At 42.2% G+C, this 15,318-nt stretch overlaps 1 protein-coding gene across 2 annotated transcripts in view; it reads right to left on the bottom strand.

Moving 5' to 3' along the window:
* Window positions 1-15,318, bottom strand: part of Nek10 (NIMA related kinase 10) — a 180,243-nt gene that overhangs the window by 83,661 nt on the left and 81,264 nt on the right. For both annotated transcript variants that reach the window (XM_051206811.1, XM_051206813.1), the window contains one exon: window positions 11,811-11,886. In XM_051206811.1, coding sequence (XP_051062768.1) covers window positions 11,811-11,886 — 76 coding nt within the window. The remainder of the gene's footprint in view (window positions 1-11,810; window positions 11,887-15,318) is intronic.

Raw genomic sequence — 15,318 nt, 5'->3', positions numbered from 1 at the left:
TAAGTACAGAAGAGCAAGCTGCAGCTTAAGCCAAAGGACATGAAACCTAGACCCAGGCAGTGCCACAAATCCTTCTCCTCCTCCCATCTCCTCTTCTTCCTGCTGAGTTCACCTCCCATGGCACCAAATACTCCTGCTCAAAGGAGATTAGGCAAAGCCTAGTCTGAGCCACAAACAGAGGCAAGAATGCTAGGGCTGGTCCACCCATATATACAACTAAGGAAGTGAGATTCCCAAAGCAATAAGACTTATCAAGCACTTAAGCCGTGTGAATAGACTGGGTCAAGGGGAGGGCAAGCATTTCCCTAAAGACAAGGCTGTTGTTTTCAGCATAAATGATATTTCTTGACTTCCTGTTAAGGTATAAATAGCATTCATCCATCCAATCCAGCCAACCTATTCATCCATCCATCCAACCATCCCATCCATCCATCTATCTCTTAACAATTTCACTGTGTAAAACTATAGTGATCTCCTCTCTCTCTCTCTCTCTCTCTCTCTCTCTCTCTCTCTCTCTCTCTCTCTCTCTCTCTCTCTCACACACACACACACACACACACACACACACACACACTTCCTCTCTCTTTCCCTCCCTCCCTCCTTCCTTCTCTCATTCACACAAGGATACATACATCATTTCAGAGAGTAAAACTTGAGCTCAGAAAAATTCAACTGAAGAAAGAGGCAAAAGATTCAGCCAGCATCTGTACCACAGCCTCTTGGTCCTGAGGGAAGAGAATACTGTCTGGTAAGCCCCATCCAATTGCTTAGACCACTGCTGCAGCTCCAGGGTACTATTCATCTCTGCTACTAAAATCAGAGCTGAAAGCAGAGGAGACAGCACAGAGAGGACAAGAGGCTAGTGCTTTATTCAGGAGCAGAGAAGATGTAAAGCCCTGAGTTAACTTGTAAGTCCCACCTTTCCAAGAATCAGTTAACTTCCTGGGATTCTGGGAGTTGTAGTTCTTCAAAAGAACAACAAAGGCTCATGGGAAAGGATGGTGTACTATGGCTTCTGTCCCTATAAATCCCTATAACACATGCTTCGGGACCACTCACCTAGAAACCAGGTGATGGTTCTGACCAAATTCCATCTTGGTCAGTATTTAACATTTTAGTAAAAGCTTGCTTTAATTTGGCCAAAATGATGGGACTGTTTTTTTCTGGTGAATTTAGGATTAACACATGAAGTCCCCAGCAAGATATTTCACCCTGAGTTTCAGTTCCAAGTCAGGCTTTTCACTCCCCTACCCCCACCCCACCCTCACCCCGAAGTGAATAGCCATACTTGGAAAAGAAAGTAGCAAGGAATTTTATGGTGGCCTCCTTTTCATTTTTGGTAAGTTACAGAAAACTTTTAAAACTCTATGACACTTTTCTGCCTGGTTTGAGATACCCTATGGGGGATGAAAGGGGTCTGACAAGACCCACGAAATCCTTCATCCAGGACATAGGGAGACATCCCAGGACACTCCGGTTATTTTTGGCTAATTGGGACTTCAGCTAGAGCCACCAGCTGTTTTTGACCTGCATTGGATCTCTGATTTCATGCCCTGGTAATGCTGGGGACCAACTCAAACATGGGGTGGCCGACCTCTGTGGCACTATCAAGGTTCCAAAGCCTAGGTGGCACAACAAAAGCCAAGGATGCTCCAGAACATTGGACACCAAATTAGAGTTTGGAAAGGACAATGTAAGGATGTGGGGCAGTCCAGAAGTTGTGCAAGGGGGCAACAAACAGCTTCCTAATCATTAAGTTATCCTGGTCAGACTGGTGAGCTCTGTGTGACACTAAATGTTACTGTGTCTCTGTTGTTTGTTGTCTCTGGTCTGTCTTCATGGGCTCATAGCATCTGGGATAAATAGGTTTATTTCTGGTTAATTGGGGAGTTCAGCTACAGCTGCCAAACTTTTCTCTCCTAAACTTAAAGTTCTAAGAACCCCTCTGGTGAGACCAAGAGCCAACTATACTTTGGAGAGAGTTGACACTTTGGGATTCAACACACCTAAGAACTATGATGGTAATTCTACTGGTGAATGGGCCCAGCCTAGATTTGCTGGCCTGGGAACCCCAGAGTGGTTCAGCCTGATGGGTGCCTAGCATCTGGGTTGTACAGGAAAAACCGATAGACCTTTGGAATAGAGAACTTCAATTGTTAAATGTCATTGTCCCACATTTCCTGTTGTTGTTTGTTTTTCTGTTGTCGCTTCAGCTTCATGTCTTGGCATGTCTATTCTGTCTTTATGTGTTCTGCTTGGAACTGTATTGTGCCACCTCAACTGTAGCACCTTCAGCCGCCACTGCTCCAACACCAACACTGGAGCAGCATGATCTGTAATAAAAATTCATATCCAAAAGCATCGGTATGGTGAGGCTTTGGGGGCATGGGATTCACAGACTATAATACTTAGAGCCAATGGGCTGTGTTCTCCAGCAGAGAAGCCAGCAGCAGCGAGCCCCACTGCCAAAATTGAATTCAGAGGCTCACAAGGTACTGCTCCCCTGAAATTCCAACACTAGAGGAGGTAGGGAAAGTTTTGTCTATTTTGTTTGTATGAATGGACCTGTGCCTATAAGTTTTGTTGCAAACATGGAGCTAATCGGATGCTTCTGATGAATGCCCCATTGCCCAGCCTTTGACTGGCTTTTCAGCCTCTCTGGGCCCTGATAGCAATGCCCCAGTTTAGCTGGAAGCAGCTACAGAAGGGAGTACACTGCCCCTGCCCCCATAGCAAGCAGCAAATGCTAAGTCAAAAGGAAACTCCCTGACAAAATGACTACCTGTGACACCAATTAATATACCAGAAAAAAAAAATGGGCTGAGATTTACCATGAGGTACGTTAACAAAAATGGCTCTACAATATGAGCTTTATGCAGAACAAAGAGATATTATCCATCACAGGACCTTTGGCCCTTGTGCTTCTACTAATTACTATTGGCTCTTACATCATTGATAAATTAACTGAATGATCATTCCAACTTGGATACCATTAAGCTGATGGTTATTAGATCCAAATGTAAACTGGTACCATCATAGAGTCAAGGATTTGACCCAAGATTTAACTTAGGGGAGAATGTTAGATTGGAAGTTAACCTGTAAGCCCCACCTTCCCAAGGACCAGGTAATTTCCTGGGATTCTGGGAGTTGTAGTTCTTAAAAATAACAAAAAAGCCTCATGGGAAAGTATGGTGACCTATGGGTTTTGTCCATATAAATCCCAATAACACAAGCCTTGTGACCACTCACCTGGAAAGCTTTCAGGTAACGCTCCTGACCAAATTCCATCTAACATTTTAATAAAAGTTTGCTTTATTTTGGACAAAATGGTGGAACTGGTTTTCCTTGCAAATTTCAGGATTAACAAAGGCCACCTGGGAATACCACACATACCACCACTCCAATACCATCCCCCCACATCCCCCAGGCCCTACCCTCTTCCACCCTACACTCATCCCCCACCCTGCAGGCCTCACCATTAAGTGAGAGCAGCCAAATTCATAAGTTAACTCCCTGATGTACAGATGTTGGAAAAGTGCCCTTAGGTAAAAACAATAGATTTTTCTGTTTAGGTACCATACCATTGTTTCCAGGGTATAATGCATGGCTCAAAATGCCAAGACTGAAACTTACTAATTTGAAAAGATGTTAGATTTATATTAGCACAGAATACTATTAACTATGTAAGGTACATTGACTGGAATAAAGAGATCTGCCACTGAGTAGGTCATTTCCTGTAGTTCATCCTTCTGAATAAGACGAGATTAAAAGTTCCCAGCATTCTGGAAGCTGAGGCATGAAGCTGCTGGAAGTTTTCAGCCATTCTAGTGTACATAAGAAGTTCCTGACTTCAAGACTACATAGTAAGATACTGCCTCAAGAAACCAAAGTTAGGGGCTGGAGAGAGGGCTCCACAGTTAAGAGCACAGGGTTCAATGCCCAGCACTCACATTATGGCTCACATTGGTCTGTAATTCCAGTTCCTGGGTGTCCAAAGCCCTCTTCCGGCCTCCATGGCTGCTGTGTGCACATGGCACACAGACATACATGCAGGCAAACACTCACACACATAAATTTTTAAAATTTGAAATTGTGGAAATATGATTCTTTAAAAAGAAACCTAAATAAAAGAAATAACTGAAAACTAGACTAGCTGAGCATAGCCATGCAGCTGTTCTTTCTGTCCCTTCCTCTGAATGACAATTTGGTTTATGTATTTCCCAGCAGTTAAGCTCCCTGACCACCCACTCTCTTTTTTTTTTCACCCCGTCTTTTTTTTTGTTTTTTCCTCTTCTGATCTTCTCTTGCCATTTTATTCGTCACGCTTAGATCGAAGTCTCAATCTGAAGAACAGACATCCCTTTGTATAATCCTTAGGACATTACCTTTGGGAAAGCACCCCTCCCCCTCTGGGCCACCTTTCTGTTTCAGCATTAGCAGATGCCTGTTCTATCCATAGCTCGCTACACTGCCTAGGGATTGCTCCTTGAGCCTGACTGAAGTTCTTTACACATCAGGACTCTAACTGTGGATCCTGCCACACCCAGCTGGTATGCAGCTCTGCAGGTGTGTGTTGTGTGACCACAAGTTCAACTGAGCCTCATCGTAGGGAAAGACCTAGCTCCTGACAAGCCAGTGCTGGGGTATCCATTGCAGTGTCAAGGTACACGTGGGTTTTCTCTTCTTTCTCTAGTTTTATCTTCTGAAAACAGCAGTTTCATTAAGTGACCTCCCGGAGGAAAGGTGCAAGTCTCTCCAAGTCCCAACATAATCTCAACCTAGCCAGATCAAGCCCTTTTCATCCCTAACTATACTATCCATACTCAGAAGTGAACTAGAAAACGACTTAATTTTCATAATTCAAGGGTCATTCCCTAGAGGAGCCAATGTTGGAGCCACAAAGAAATAAAAACAAAACAAAAAAAAAAAAAACAATGATCAGAGGGAATAAAGGCATGCAACATTCTACAGCCTGCTTACACCAGCTGTCCAGTCTAATCGCATGCTAGGCCATATCCTAAAGTCTGTCTCCTTTCCACAATGAAGTCCTTCTAAGTGTTTCTTATTTAACAGTAGTACGCCCTGTATTTAGAGGGGTTTTCTGCAATTTCTAGTATGGACTAGGGTACAGACAGCACGGGTGTGAGACTGGCCCAGAGCACGCTTGTTCTGATACAGAGGCCACAGCCCTCTCAACATCTGATCCAACCTTCCTTAATTCATATCCATTCCCTCCACCTGGAATGCCTCAGAGTCGTGTAGTAATCTCTTGGTAGACCAAAGGAGACTAATGAGACTAGGGAAGTAAGCAAACCTGGGCAGGGCTGGATCATGTAAAATCCTCAGTTCTGCCCTGCGGCCCCTCACCCTCACTCTTCCCCCTACCTGTCCAATAAAGTTATATAGGAAGAGATACTGTGACCAGTGCAGAGCGCCATTCCTAAATTGAAGAGCCTCTAACTGGCTTACTGAGTTGTCTTCATTTGACTCAGGACCTAACTCATGGAATTTGCATTGATCTCTAGGGCACAGCTCCTCTGAGTGCTGGCGTGGGATTTTCAGTGATGCCTTTGAGTAATCACACGCACGAACATTTTCTGTATGTAACCTCAGTAAACGTACTAGCTCACCAAGTTGGACTTTGGTAGAATCCTTACCTTGGTCTGCCACTGGTTCCCACCTGAGGTGAAAAGATTTGTTCACACCTCTCCAGGAAAAGGCAGTGGGCATGGGAGAATTTCCTTCTGTCTTCTTCTCCATGCAACCATGGAGTTACTTCTACCTCCTTATTGGATCCCCACCAGAACCAGGCTGCCTTGCATTGCTGTGGCAGGAAGGGTGTCCAGTGATATTCAAGGGCAATTCTAAAGGAGTCTTGTATTTCCACTGGGATCTCCTGAAATTCTGTCTTATACTATCATAAAATATAAACAATGGCTGCTTGGAAGAGATGGCCCAGGTCAAGCTTTCACACTACCTGCCAGGGACCTGCAGAACTGACTAGCAAGTCACACCAATTTGTTATCTAAAGCAAATAAATGTTGGGAGGGGATACTATTTAGCAGTGAATAACTAAAGTCTATCTCCCACAATTAAATAATTCTACTTACTTCTTAATTGTTCATTAAATTAACCTGAGACAAATCCAGCAATGTACTTCTTTGGATCAAGTCTTTCACCCTCATAAAAGCAAGGAAAACAGCTCTTTCCATGTTTCATATTGTACTTGATAACTGGATATTGCTACTCTCAGGGCAGACTCAGGAGAAGCAACCACCATATTTACAGACTGCTGGTTATTTACAAAAACTACAAAAGGCAAGGACACCAAAACTTAAACCAAGAAACTGAATCACTAGCAAATAAAAAGCAAGGGCCTCCTCTAGCAGGATTGGCTGAAAGTGGAGGGTAGCAAACCATTGCTCTCCTCCTGTGCCTGGGGTCCATCAAACAAATTAGACTCCCAGCACCTCTAGTGTGCTTGGCATGGTATACCTGCACGCAGACATGTGGTTAAAGCCAGTGTCTAGCATTTCCAGAGAGACACAAAATGAAAGCAAGGGCATCTTCCAGTGTATTAAAGGCCCCCACACATATCTGCACACTGCCTTCTGTGTCAGTGGATTCAAAGATTACCGTCTTTGAATGGTGTGATGTGATGTTGCATTGTTTTTTTTCCTTTTCTATAAATGCCAAACCTTTCATTTTGAAATCAGAAAGTGTCACTGAACATTATCATGACTGCTGTCTGTACTTAAAACCCACCCCAAAATGAAAAAGTGCCAAAAAGCTGAGGAATTCATGAAAATTAGAAAAATATAAAACAAAAAGTTTTAGTTGAGTATTTACAGCTAATAAAACCATTTATGAAGGTCACCTGGAATGCCTATACCCCAAGGAACAAACCAAAATTGTCCCCGAAAAGCATCAGTTGGGTTATACAATTTTGATTTCTGACACACCAGGCCAGTCTGCCCCTAAGGTTACAGGTGTGGGGGGGGGAGGGGGAGGGTGTCACCCTGATCGTATCAGAGGCCTGAGGGTTAAAAGGATGCAAGTGGGTTGCCAGTATCAGTAAACAAAGCTGTGTAGTCAGCAGTGGATGGCCAGACTCAGTGCAGGGATGTGTCTAATAGCTGCTCTTCAGCAGTTTCTACTTAGCAGCTTCTATTTGCATTCAGGGGACCACATGACCTATTCCACTGAGTCTTTAAGATGTACTTAGAATTTAATTTGTGCAATTAAATTCTGAGTTGCCTCAAAATCCTTTGCTATCTAACCTAGGCAGGTAATAAATTCTCTCCCTCTTTCTCTTTCTCTCTTCTCCCTTACCCCAGTGTGTGTGTGTGTGTGTGTGTGTGTGTGTGTGTGTGTGTGTGTTTGTGTGTGTGCACGTGTGCGTGCGCATGTGCTTTGGGTTTTCAAGAGATGAAGAGAGGTCAAGGGCCAGAGAGAGGTGACATTACTCAGATGCTCTCATCCTGCCATACAATAAATAAAGCAGCCATAACAGAGACAGTTACTGACCAACACTCCCTGCTCACCAGTTCAGAGCCCCACTGGAGACAGTTCTACCCTGCAGGTTTCTGTCTTTGCACACTGAGAACAGCTTCCTTTCATCTTGAAATTCTCTGCTTCTTGGCCTGGTTGTCATAAAAACCCTAAAGCATCTACCAAGGGACCCAAAACATACATGGAAGGGGGAGGGGGAGAAGAAAAGAGCTACAAACAAACACAGAACAGAGAGAGCCCCAACTGTAATGATCAGAAAACAAATGTGATTCTCAGTGTCATCTCTCCTATTTTTCCTATAAGTGCCAACTGCTCTTTCAAGGTGTGGGTCAAGACAAGTCATAGCAATAAGTCAGCTTCAGCAAGCTCTTAGATAATGGCTGCCAGGCACCAGACACGAGTGTCACATTGGACTTTATAACAGTCCAAAGAGAGGGGCAGTGCTGTTATTATCCCATACCGTATACAAGGAAACTGAGGCCAGCGATATACAGTCCAACTAAAGCCAGGCATCCTGAGTCCGGTCTGCTTATCCTACGGCCAGCCTGCAGCAGTACGCTACCCTTATCTTGCAGGTACCCCCTTGTAATTTCCCTTAGAACTATGTGTGAACTATACAAGACTATTGTCTTAATAATTCCAAATTTTTCCATGATTTTTTCCAACCTACTCAATCCCATTATTTGCTGTACCTGTAACTGTGGAAACTATAAAAATAAAATAAATAAGTAAATAAACTAACACAGACCCTGCTGTCATGGTGCCAACATCCTCAGAATAATAATGTTCACTTTAGGCCACTTAATTAGTGCACCAACTTTTCATCCACTGTCATATGCAATGGCTTGACCTAACTTTAGTTAGTTCACTTCACTGCAAAATATTTACTAAGATTCTGCCAGAACCTTGGTAGGCCCTAGGCAGGCAGTGGTGTAGGACATCTAATGACCATGCAGCTAAAATGGGCCTGCTTCCCACCTATGGTAAGGTCACATCCCGTAGGCCCTTGTAAGCTAAAGAGGTTTTAAGCCAAAAATGCATATCACACCTCTCTTATGCACATCAAAACTCAGACCATTGGTTCTCACCCTGTGGGTCATGACCCCTTTCATAACCCGCTATCTCAATGTGTGTGTGTATGTGTGTGTGTGTGTGTGTGTGTGTGTGTGTGTGTGTGTGTGTGAATTCATAACAGTAGCAAAATTAGAGTTATGAGTAATGATGAAAAATATGTGTGTTTAGGGGTTGCCATAACATGAGGAACTGTATTAAAGGGTCATGGCATTAAGATACTGTGCAAAGAACCAGCCTGATTGTGTGGCTCCCTGAAAGCTGGGAGCCAGCCTTAGGACCTGACACAGTAGTATCTCAAAGGTGTCTTAGAGCACATCACTAGTCCAGGAAAGGAGAAGTTCAAACTACAGTTCCCACCGAACCTATGCTATTTTTGTCTTGTCACTAAGTTAAAAGACCCTACACTGGGGTCCACCTATAAATGTCAAGACGGGATCTACAGGGACACAGGTGATCAGAGAAAGCCTGAGGGCTGAAGTGGCATCTGATCAGAAACCAGAATGAAGAGAGGAAGCCACCCCCAAAGGATGGGCACTTTGGGATCTGAAGAAACGATGAGTGGGGAGGAGGAGGATGAAGGAAAATGTATTACAATAAAAATAACAATCTTCTTCAAAGCACACAACTCTAGGTATCATTCCTGATTATGAGGCCCACCTCTCCCTGAGGATTTACACTTAGGTGCTATTTGTGAGAAGAGAGGGGCTCAGGAAGCCTCCTCGCTCCCTGAGGTCTGATGAGCAGTTCATGGTTGCTATGAGAGAGAGAGCCATCGTAGCCACTGGTAGGTAGTCCATGCTCCTGTAAGCATGGACTCTCAACTCATGATCAGAAAACCAGGATGTGAAAGCAGAAAAGAGATGGACTGGGTAGACAAACAGGATCCACAGAGGGGAGGAGGGAAAGAGGGGGGATCAAAGAGAGAACATGATCAAAATACATTTTATATAAATGAAAATGTCAGAATGAAATCCATTATTATGTATAGTTAGCAGATGCCAATGAAACACATGAAAGATTCCCCAACTTTCAACAAATACCATGACATAAAACCAACATGTTTGTTTAAAAAAAAAAAATGTAGCTTTTCTATTTACCAATAACGAACTTGCCAAGATGCAAATCAGGAGGAAAAGTCTCTCACAATAGCTTCAAAATAGTAATAAGATATACAGGAATAAACCTGTCCGAGGCAGTGAAAGACCTGTACAATGGACATTTTAAAACACTTTGGTGGGACTGAAGAGATGACTCAGCAGTGAGAGCTCCTGCTGCTCTTGCAAGCACCTGGGTTTGGTTCCCAGAACCCTGGGGGTGGAGCACAACCCTCTATCACTGCAGTTCCAAAGAGCCTGGTGGCCTCTTCCAGCTTCTGCAGGCACCAGGCACACACGGCACATGTACATGCTTGCAGGCACACACTTATACACATCAAAAAGAAATTTTTTTGGCAAGTCCATCTTTATGGCTATGCTCTTCACAATAGCCAAAACATGGAATAAGTCTAGATCTCTATCAACAGATAAATGGATGAAAAAGTACAGCATGTGTATGTGGGGGAGGGATTGTATTCCACTGTAAAGAATGCAATTGGGACATTATCAGCAAGAAAAGCCAAGAGAATTGGAGAGCGTTACTGGTCAGCTTGACAAAGATGACTAGCACATGGTTTCACTCATGTGCAAACTCTAGATTAGAATGAATGAGTAAATGGATGAATGGCACAAAAGTAGAAGGCGGACTATGAACTATGAGATGGGGAGAAGGGGTCTAACGAGACGGGGGTAATGAGGTAAGAAGACAAATCTTTCCTCTCATATGCAGACTCTATATCCAACTATATATACATAAATATTTACACTTACATCTATATGACATGAGAACAGAAAGAAAGACATGTAAGTAATGGAGGAGACTGGCAAGGAATGGATGAGGAGCACAGAGCATACTTGGGCCAAGTCTGAGCAAGGAAAAATATAACACACACACATGTATGTATGTATGTATGTATGTATGTATGTATGTATATATATACATATATCTGCCATAATAATATCCAGGACTTTGTATATTAACTAAAATCCTGGCTTTTAGTTAGAATATTAGCATGCTGAATTTGGTTCATATACTCTTGGCAATAAAAATGTAACATCAAATATGACTAACTGGAATTTAACTCTGTATCTCATTGTCCTGTAAATTTGTTAGTGAGATCTGTAGAGACAAGATGTATGAAGAGTTAATGTTCTGTGACCAAATTATCCCCGATTGAGTACAGTGTGGGGCAGCCCTGTGTTTAAGAAGTTAAGTGTTTAAGAAATGCTGGTTGGGTCAGCAGTAGATGCTCATCTTCCCATGAGTCAGTTTCCAAAGTAAAGCACAAACAGTTCTCATAAAACAGACAGAAGCCCACCCCCAGCAGACTTGCGGTGCAGGCTCCTTGAAGGCAGCATTGTGAAGAAGCTTTCTTTACTGACAAGCTCCCAGCATCCCTCAAGATAATTTTTAACTCTCTTCCTAGGATGCTACATGGGGGAAAATTGGATGCTTTTTGGTTGTCTGTTAAATGAGAGTACAAAACACTTCTCTAAAAATATGTTATTTTACTTCATACATGTTTACAAGGTAGGTGCCCTGTGACAAGTAGCCTAAGAGTCTGATGTGGTGATAACAGCTGGCAAAGGAACCTTTACAGTGTGCACAATATGTCACAAATGTCACACAGAACACTCACTTATCCAGCCTCTGGGTCAAAGCAGTTGCCTCATCACCTACTCAAGATGCAGCAGCATTGAATCAGTCCCTGTCATCGTCCAGCTACAGGACATGTAAGAGGACACAGAAATCCTTCCCCAGGGAGGAGATACTGAGTCACTGCATGAAACTCAGGGAATGGGATGTTCCTGGTGTCCTGGGCGTGGGGCGGGGGCAGCTAGTGCCCTCATTCATCTGCAGATTTGTGTGTCCAGGATTATTTCAATCATAAGGTAGAGAAAGTAGCCCCCAAAAGGAATAGAGATGGGCTATTAATAAGCTATAAATGTGGTTGTAGCTCTAAACACACATAATGATACATAATTCTTTCCCCATGAACTACCTAGAAACACAGAACTTGCTAAACAAGCTTCCTTTTCAAATTCTATTCCCTTTGCAAGCAAGAACAGTAACAAAAGTCCAAAATAGTTAAGTGTGCCACTTGAGAGTCATAAAATAATTTTCCTTACCAAGAATAGAGGATCGTTCCCACCACAGACGTGAGCTTACTGTTTTCATGCTTTTGCTTTGCCAGGCCAAAGTCAGCTATAAGTCACAAAACAGAGAAATGGGTTACTGTCTTTCCCCATGATCAGCAGTGCCTAGAGCCTGAAAATCTGCAAAGTAACTAGCTACCCTCTCTAAGCTTCCACAAATACCCCCTATTCCATGACCTCCCAACCCCAGTTCATATATACCCTGAACCACTGTGCTCTATATTCTGATACAACAATGGGACTCATCTTTTTAAAACAAACTAAAGTAAGTCTTGCTAACTAAAGCAGATGGAAGTCTTCATTGACCTTGTGATTTTTACTTTAAAGTTCTCAAATAAATAGGAAGACTATAGTGTTTAAGTTTATAGCTTCTTTAAAGCTGCACTGGAGGGGGAGGGTGTGGCTTAACCTGTGATCCCAGCTCAAGAAATGTGGCATTGTTAACCAGTGAGACCCTGTCTCAAAACAACAACCAAAAAGAAGATAAAAGAAGAAAATGATCAAAACAACTAAAAATGGACAGCTGAAATTATAATAATTTTATTAAGTGTACTATGATATACTCTTCAAGTAATTGTAATAATCTTAGTAAGTATGCTATGCATACTCTTTAATTAATGCAGGTATGCAAATTATATGGCAACTTTTTAAAATACAGCTGAGTCTTGGTGAATAGATACTTGAAATCCTAGCTAAGGCAGAAAAATCAAGAGTTCAAGGCCAATCTAGGCTACACAGTGAGATCCTGTCTCAAGGAAGGAAGGTAGGGAGGAAAGGAGGGAGGAAGGAAGGGAGGGTGGGAGGGAGGGAGGGAGGGAGGGAGGGAGGGAGGGAAGGAGGGTGGGAAGGAGGGAGGGAGGGAGGGCGAAGGGAAGAATAGAGGGATGAGAAGATGGCGGAGGGGAAGAAAGGAGAGGGTAGGTGAGGGGATGGAAAGAGAGAGAACAGTAAAAGTGGAGTAAGCCTGAACAACCATATGAAGATCTGAGAACCTGAAATTAAATAGCAACTGTTGGCACTAACCATATCTGCAAAAAATAAGGATTAAAATAGCAAAGCACAGTGATAACTAGTGCAAAAGTATAATTAAAAATTCAGTATTGAAATTTTATATGTTATATAAAACTATGTGCATGCAGTACAGTATTTAACTGGCGTAAAGGTCTGACCTGCCTCAATGTCTCGAGGGTTGGAATTATAGACATTAGCCAACTGCCCATTTATGCTGAGCTTTGACTTCAGGGCTCTCACATGAAAGTCTCTATCAGCTGAGCCACATAACAGCCCTAAAACAACATATTTTAATTAAGTAATGTAGAATTACACATTTATAGGGTACAGTATGGCAGTCAAATAGATGTATCAATATCTATTATGTCATATACATTAAAATCAAGATAACATGTATTTTTCTTACTTTTATTTAAATTAGCTTTTAATACATAAAGCAAAAATTATAAATCTAAATGGGCTAATATTATATTTTGATCTGTGTACATATTATATAATGTTTAAAACAGGCTAAACATGTTTATTTGTGGTAGGAACATTTAAAAATTTGTTCTTCTAGCCTCTTGAGTTCACAGTATGTAAATAGCAGCCTGACTTATTTTACCCATCCTTCTCTCCCCTCATCCCCTCAGTCTCTGCTTTTCACTACTCTTCCTAGTTTATATGAGGTCAGTTTTCTTATATGTCATGTACAAATGACTCCTGAGGCACGTGTTCTTCTGTGTCTGGCTTACTTCATTAAACCATCTGTTTCTATCCATGTTGCCACAGGACAGACAGGATTCATAACATTCAACTGTGTATCTTTTTGCATCCATCATTTGATGAACACCTGGCTGTCTCCATTTCTTACTGCTGAGATAAACTGAGAGTACAGGTATCTCTTGTGAACACTGATTCCATTTCCTCTGTATGAAATCACCAGATCAGATCATAAAATAGTTCTATTTGTAATTTTTCAAGGAACTTCCTTAGTGTTTGCCATAATCACTGTGCTAATTTATGTCCTCTAGCAGAGCTGCCTTCCTCCACTTCCTGGTCAACGCCTTTTTTCTTCCCTTCCCTAGAAGAGAGAGGGTAAGCTAATTATTTGTTTATTTATTTGAGTTCCTGTACAAAAATACCTTTAATCTTTTATTACGGTCATTCTTACTGGGACAAAATGATATCCTTGGGGTTGAGTTTGGATGTTCTTGCAGATTAGTGATGTTGGACCTTTTAAAAACACCTGCTGTTCATAACTTCCTGTCCTCCCGAGATGCCAAGTTTTCATGGGTTGTTTGAGGTTTTGAAGAAACCTTTCAGTTTGTTGGAACCTATGTGTCAGATTTGATTTGCTTACTGTGCTTTGGGGTCCCTACCCTAAACATATAAATGTTCTCAACCATTTCTCATGTTTTTTTTCTATTTGTTCCACATTTGCAGCTTTTATCCATTCTGGACTGATTTTTGTAATTGCTGAGAGAGAGGGTTCTTCCTAGTCTTATTCTGTTGTGTGTATATATTCAACTTTCCTAGCACCATTTCATTTTCTTTTTAAAGACTGTCCTTTCCAAATTATGTTTTTATGATATGTGTTCTTATCACTTTTGTCAAATCGAGATGCATACAAATGTATGGGTTTCTTTCTAGACGCAAACTCATCCACCACTCTGTCTATTTCTATGCTAATCACAAGCTACTTTTATTACTACAACTTTGCAGTATATTTTAAAGTCATGTAGTATAGTGTTCATTTTATAGATGTGAGGAAACTGAGACTCAGAGACATTGAGCAGCTTGCTTATTATCTAATAGAGAGAAATCAAGTCAGATATTAATCTGATGTCAACTAATTCTTAACAAAACACAGTGGTGCCAACAAAAAACCAAGCCCCAGTTGCTTCACTGACTATCCAATCCAATATTAAAGAAGTGAATTGTCTGCTACACACAAATGATCGATCATTAGGCCAGTATGGCTCTGATGTAGCAGGACTGAGAACAGCACCTCCAAGCATAGGTACAGACTGATAAGCCACTAACAGAAACAGACACATCCAGCAACACAGAGGCCAAAGCATAGTAGCTGAATAAGTGTCACCAGAACGTGATACCAGCAGCTGCTTTAGCCCTTAGAAACCACCCTGTCTAGATAGCCAGGCCACAGTAAGCTGGGGCTGGAGAGAGGGACAGTCAGATACAGTGCCTGCTGAACCAGCATGAGCACCTAACACATGACAGGCAGCATCAGATGTGTCCGGCAGCCGGCTAGTCAGCACGAGTTACTCTGAGAGACTATGCCTAAAAGAATCAGGCAAAGAGTGACTGTGCAAGACAGGTTGTTCTCTGGCCTACACAAACATTCATACACACACACACATGTGCACATGCACACACATGCACACACACGTACACACACATGCATGCACACACACATGTATGCACACATGCAAACACATGTACATATGTGTGAAAACACACATGTACA

This window comes from Phodopus roborovskii, unplaced genomic scaffold (assembly GCF_943737965.1).
Source record: "Phodopus roborovskii unplaced genomic scaffold, PHOROB, whole genome shotgun sequence".
NCBI classification, from domain to species: Eukaryota; Metazoa; Chordata; class Mammalia; order Rodentia; family Cricetidae; genus Phodopus; species Phodopus roborovskii.
Note: the sequence above shows the minus strand (reverse complement) of the source record. Positions and strands in the feature narration are given on the sequence as shown.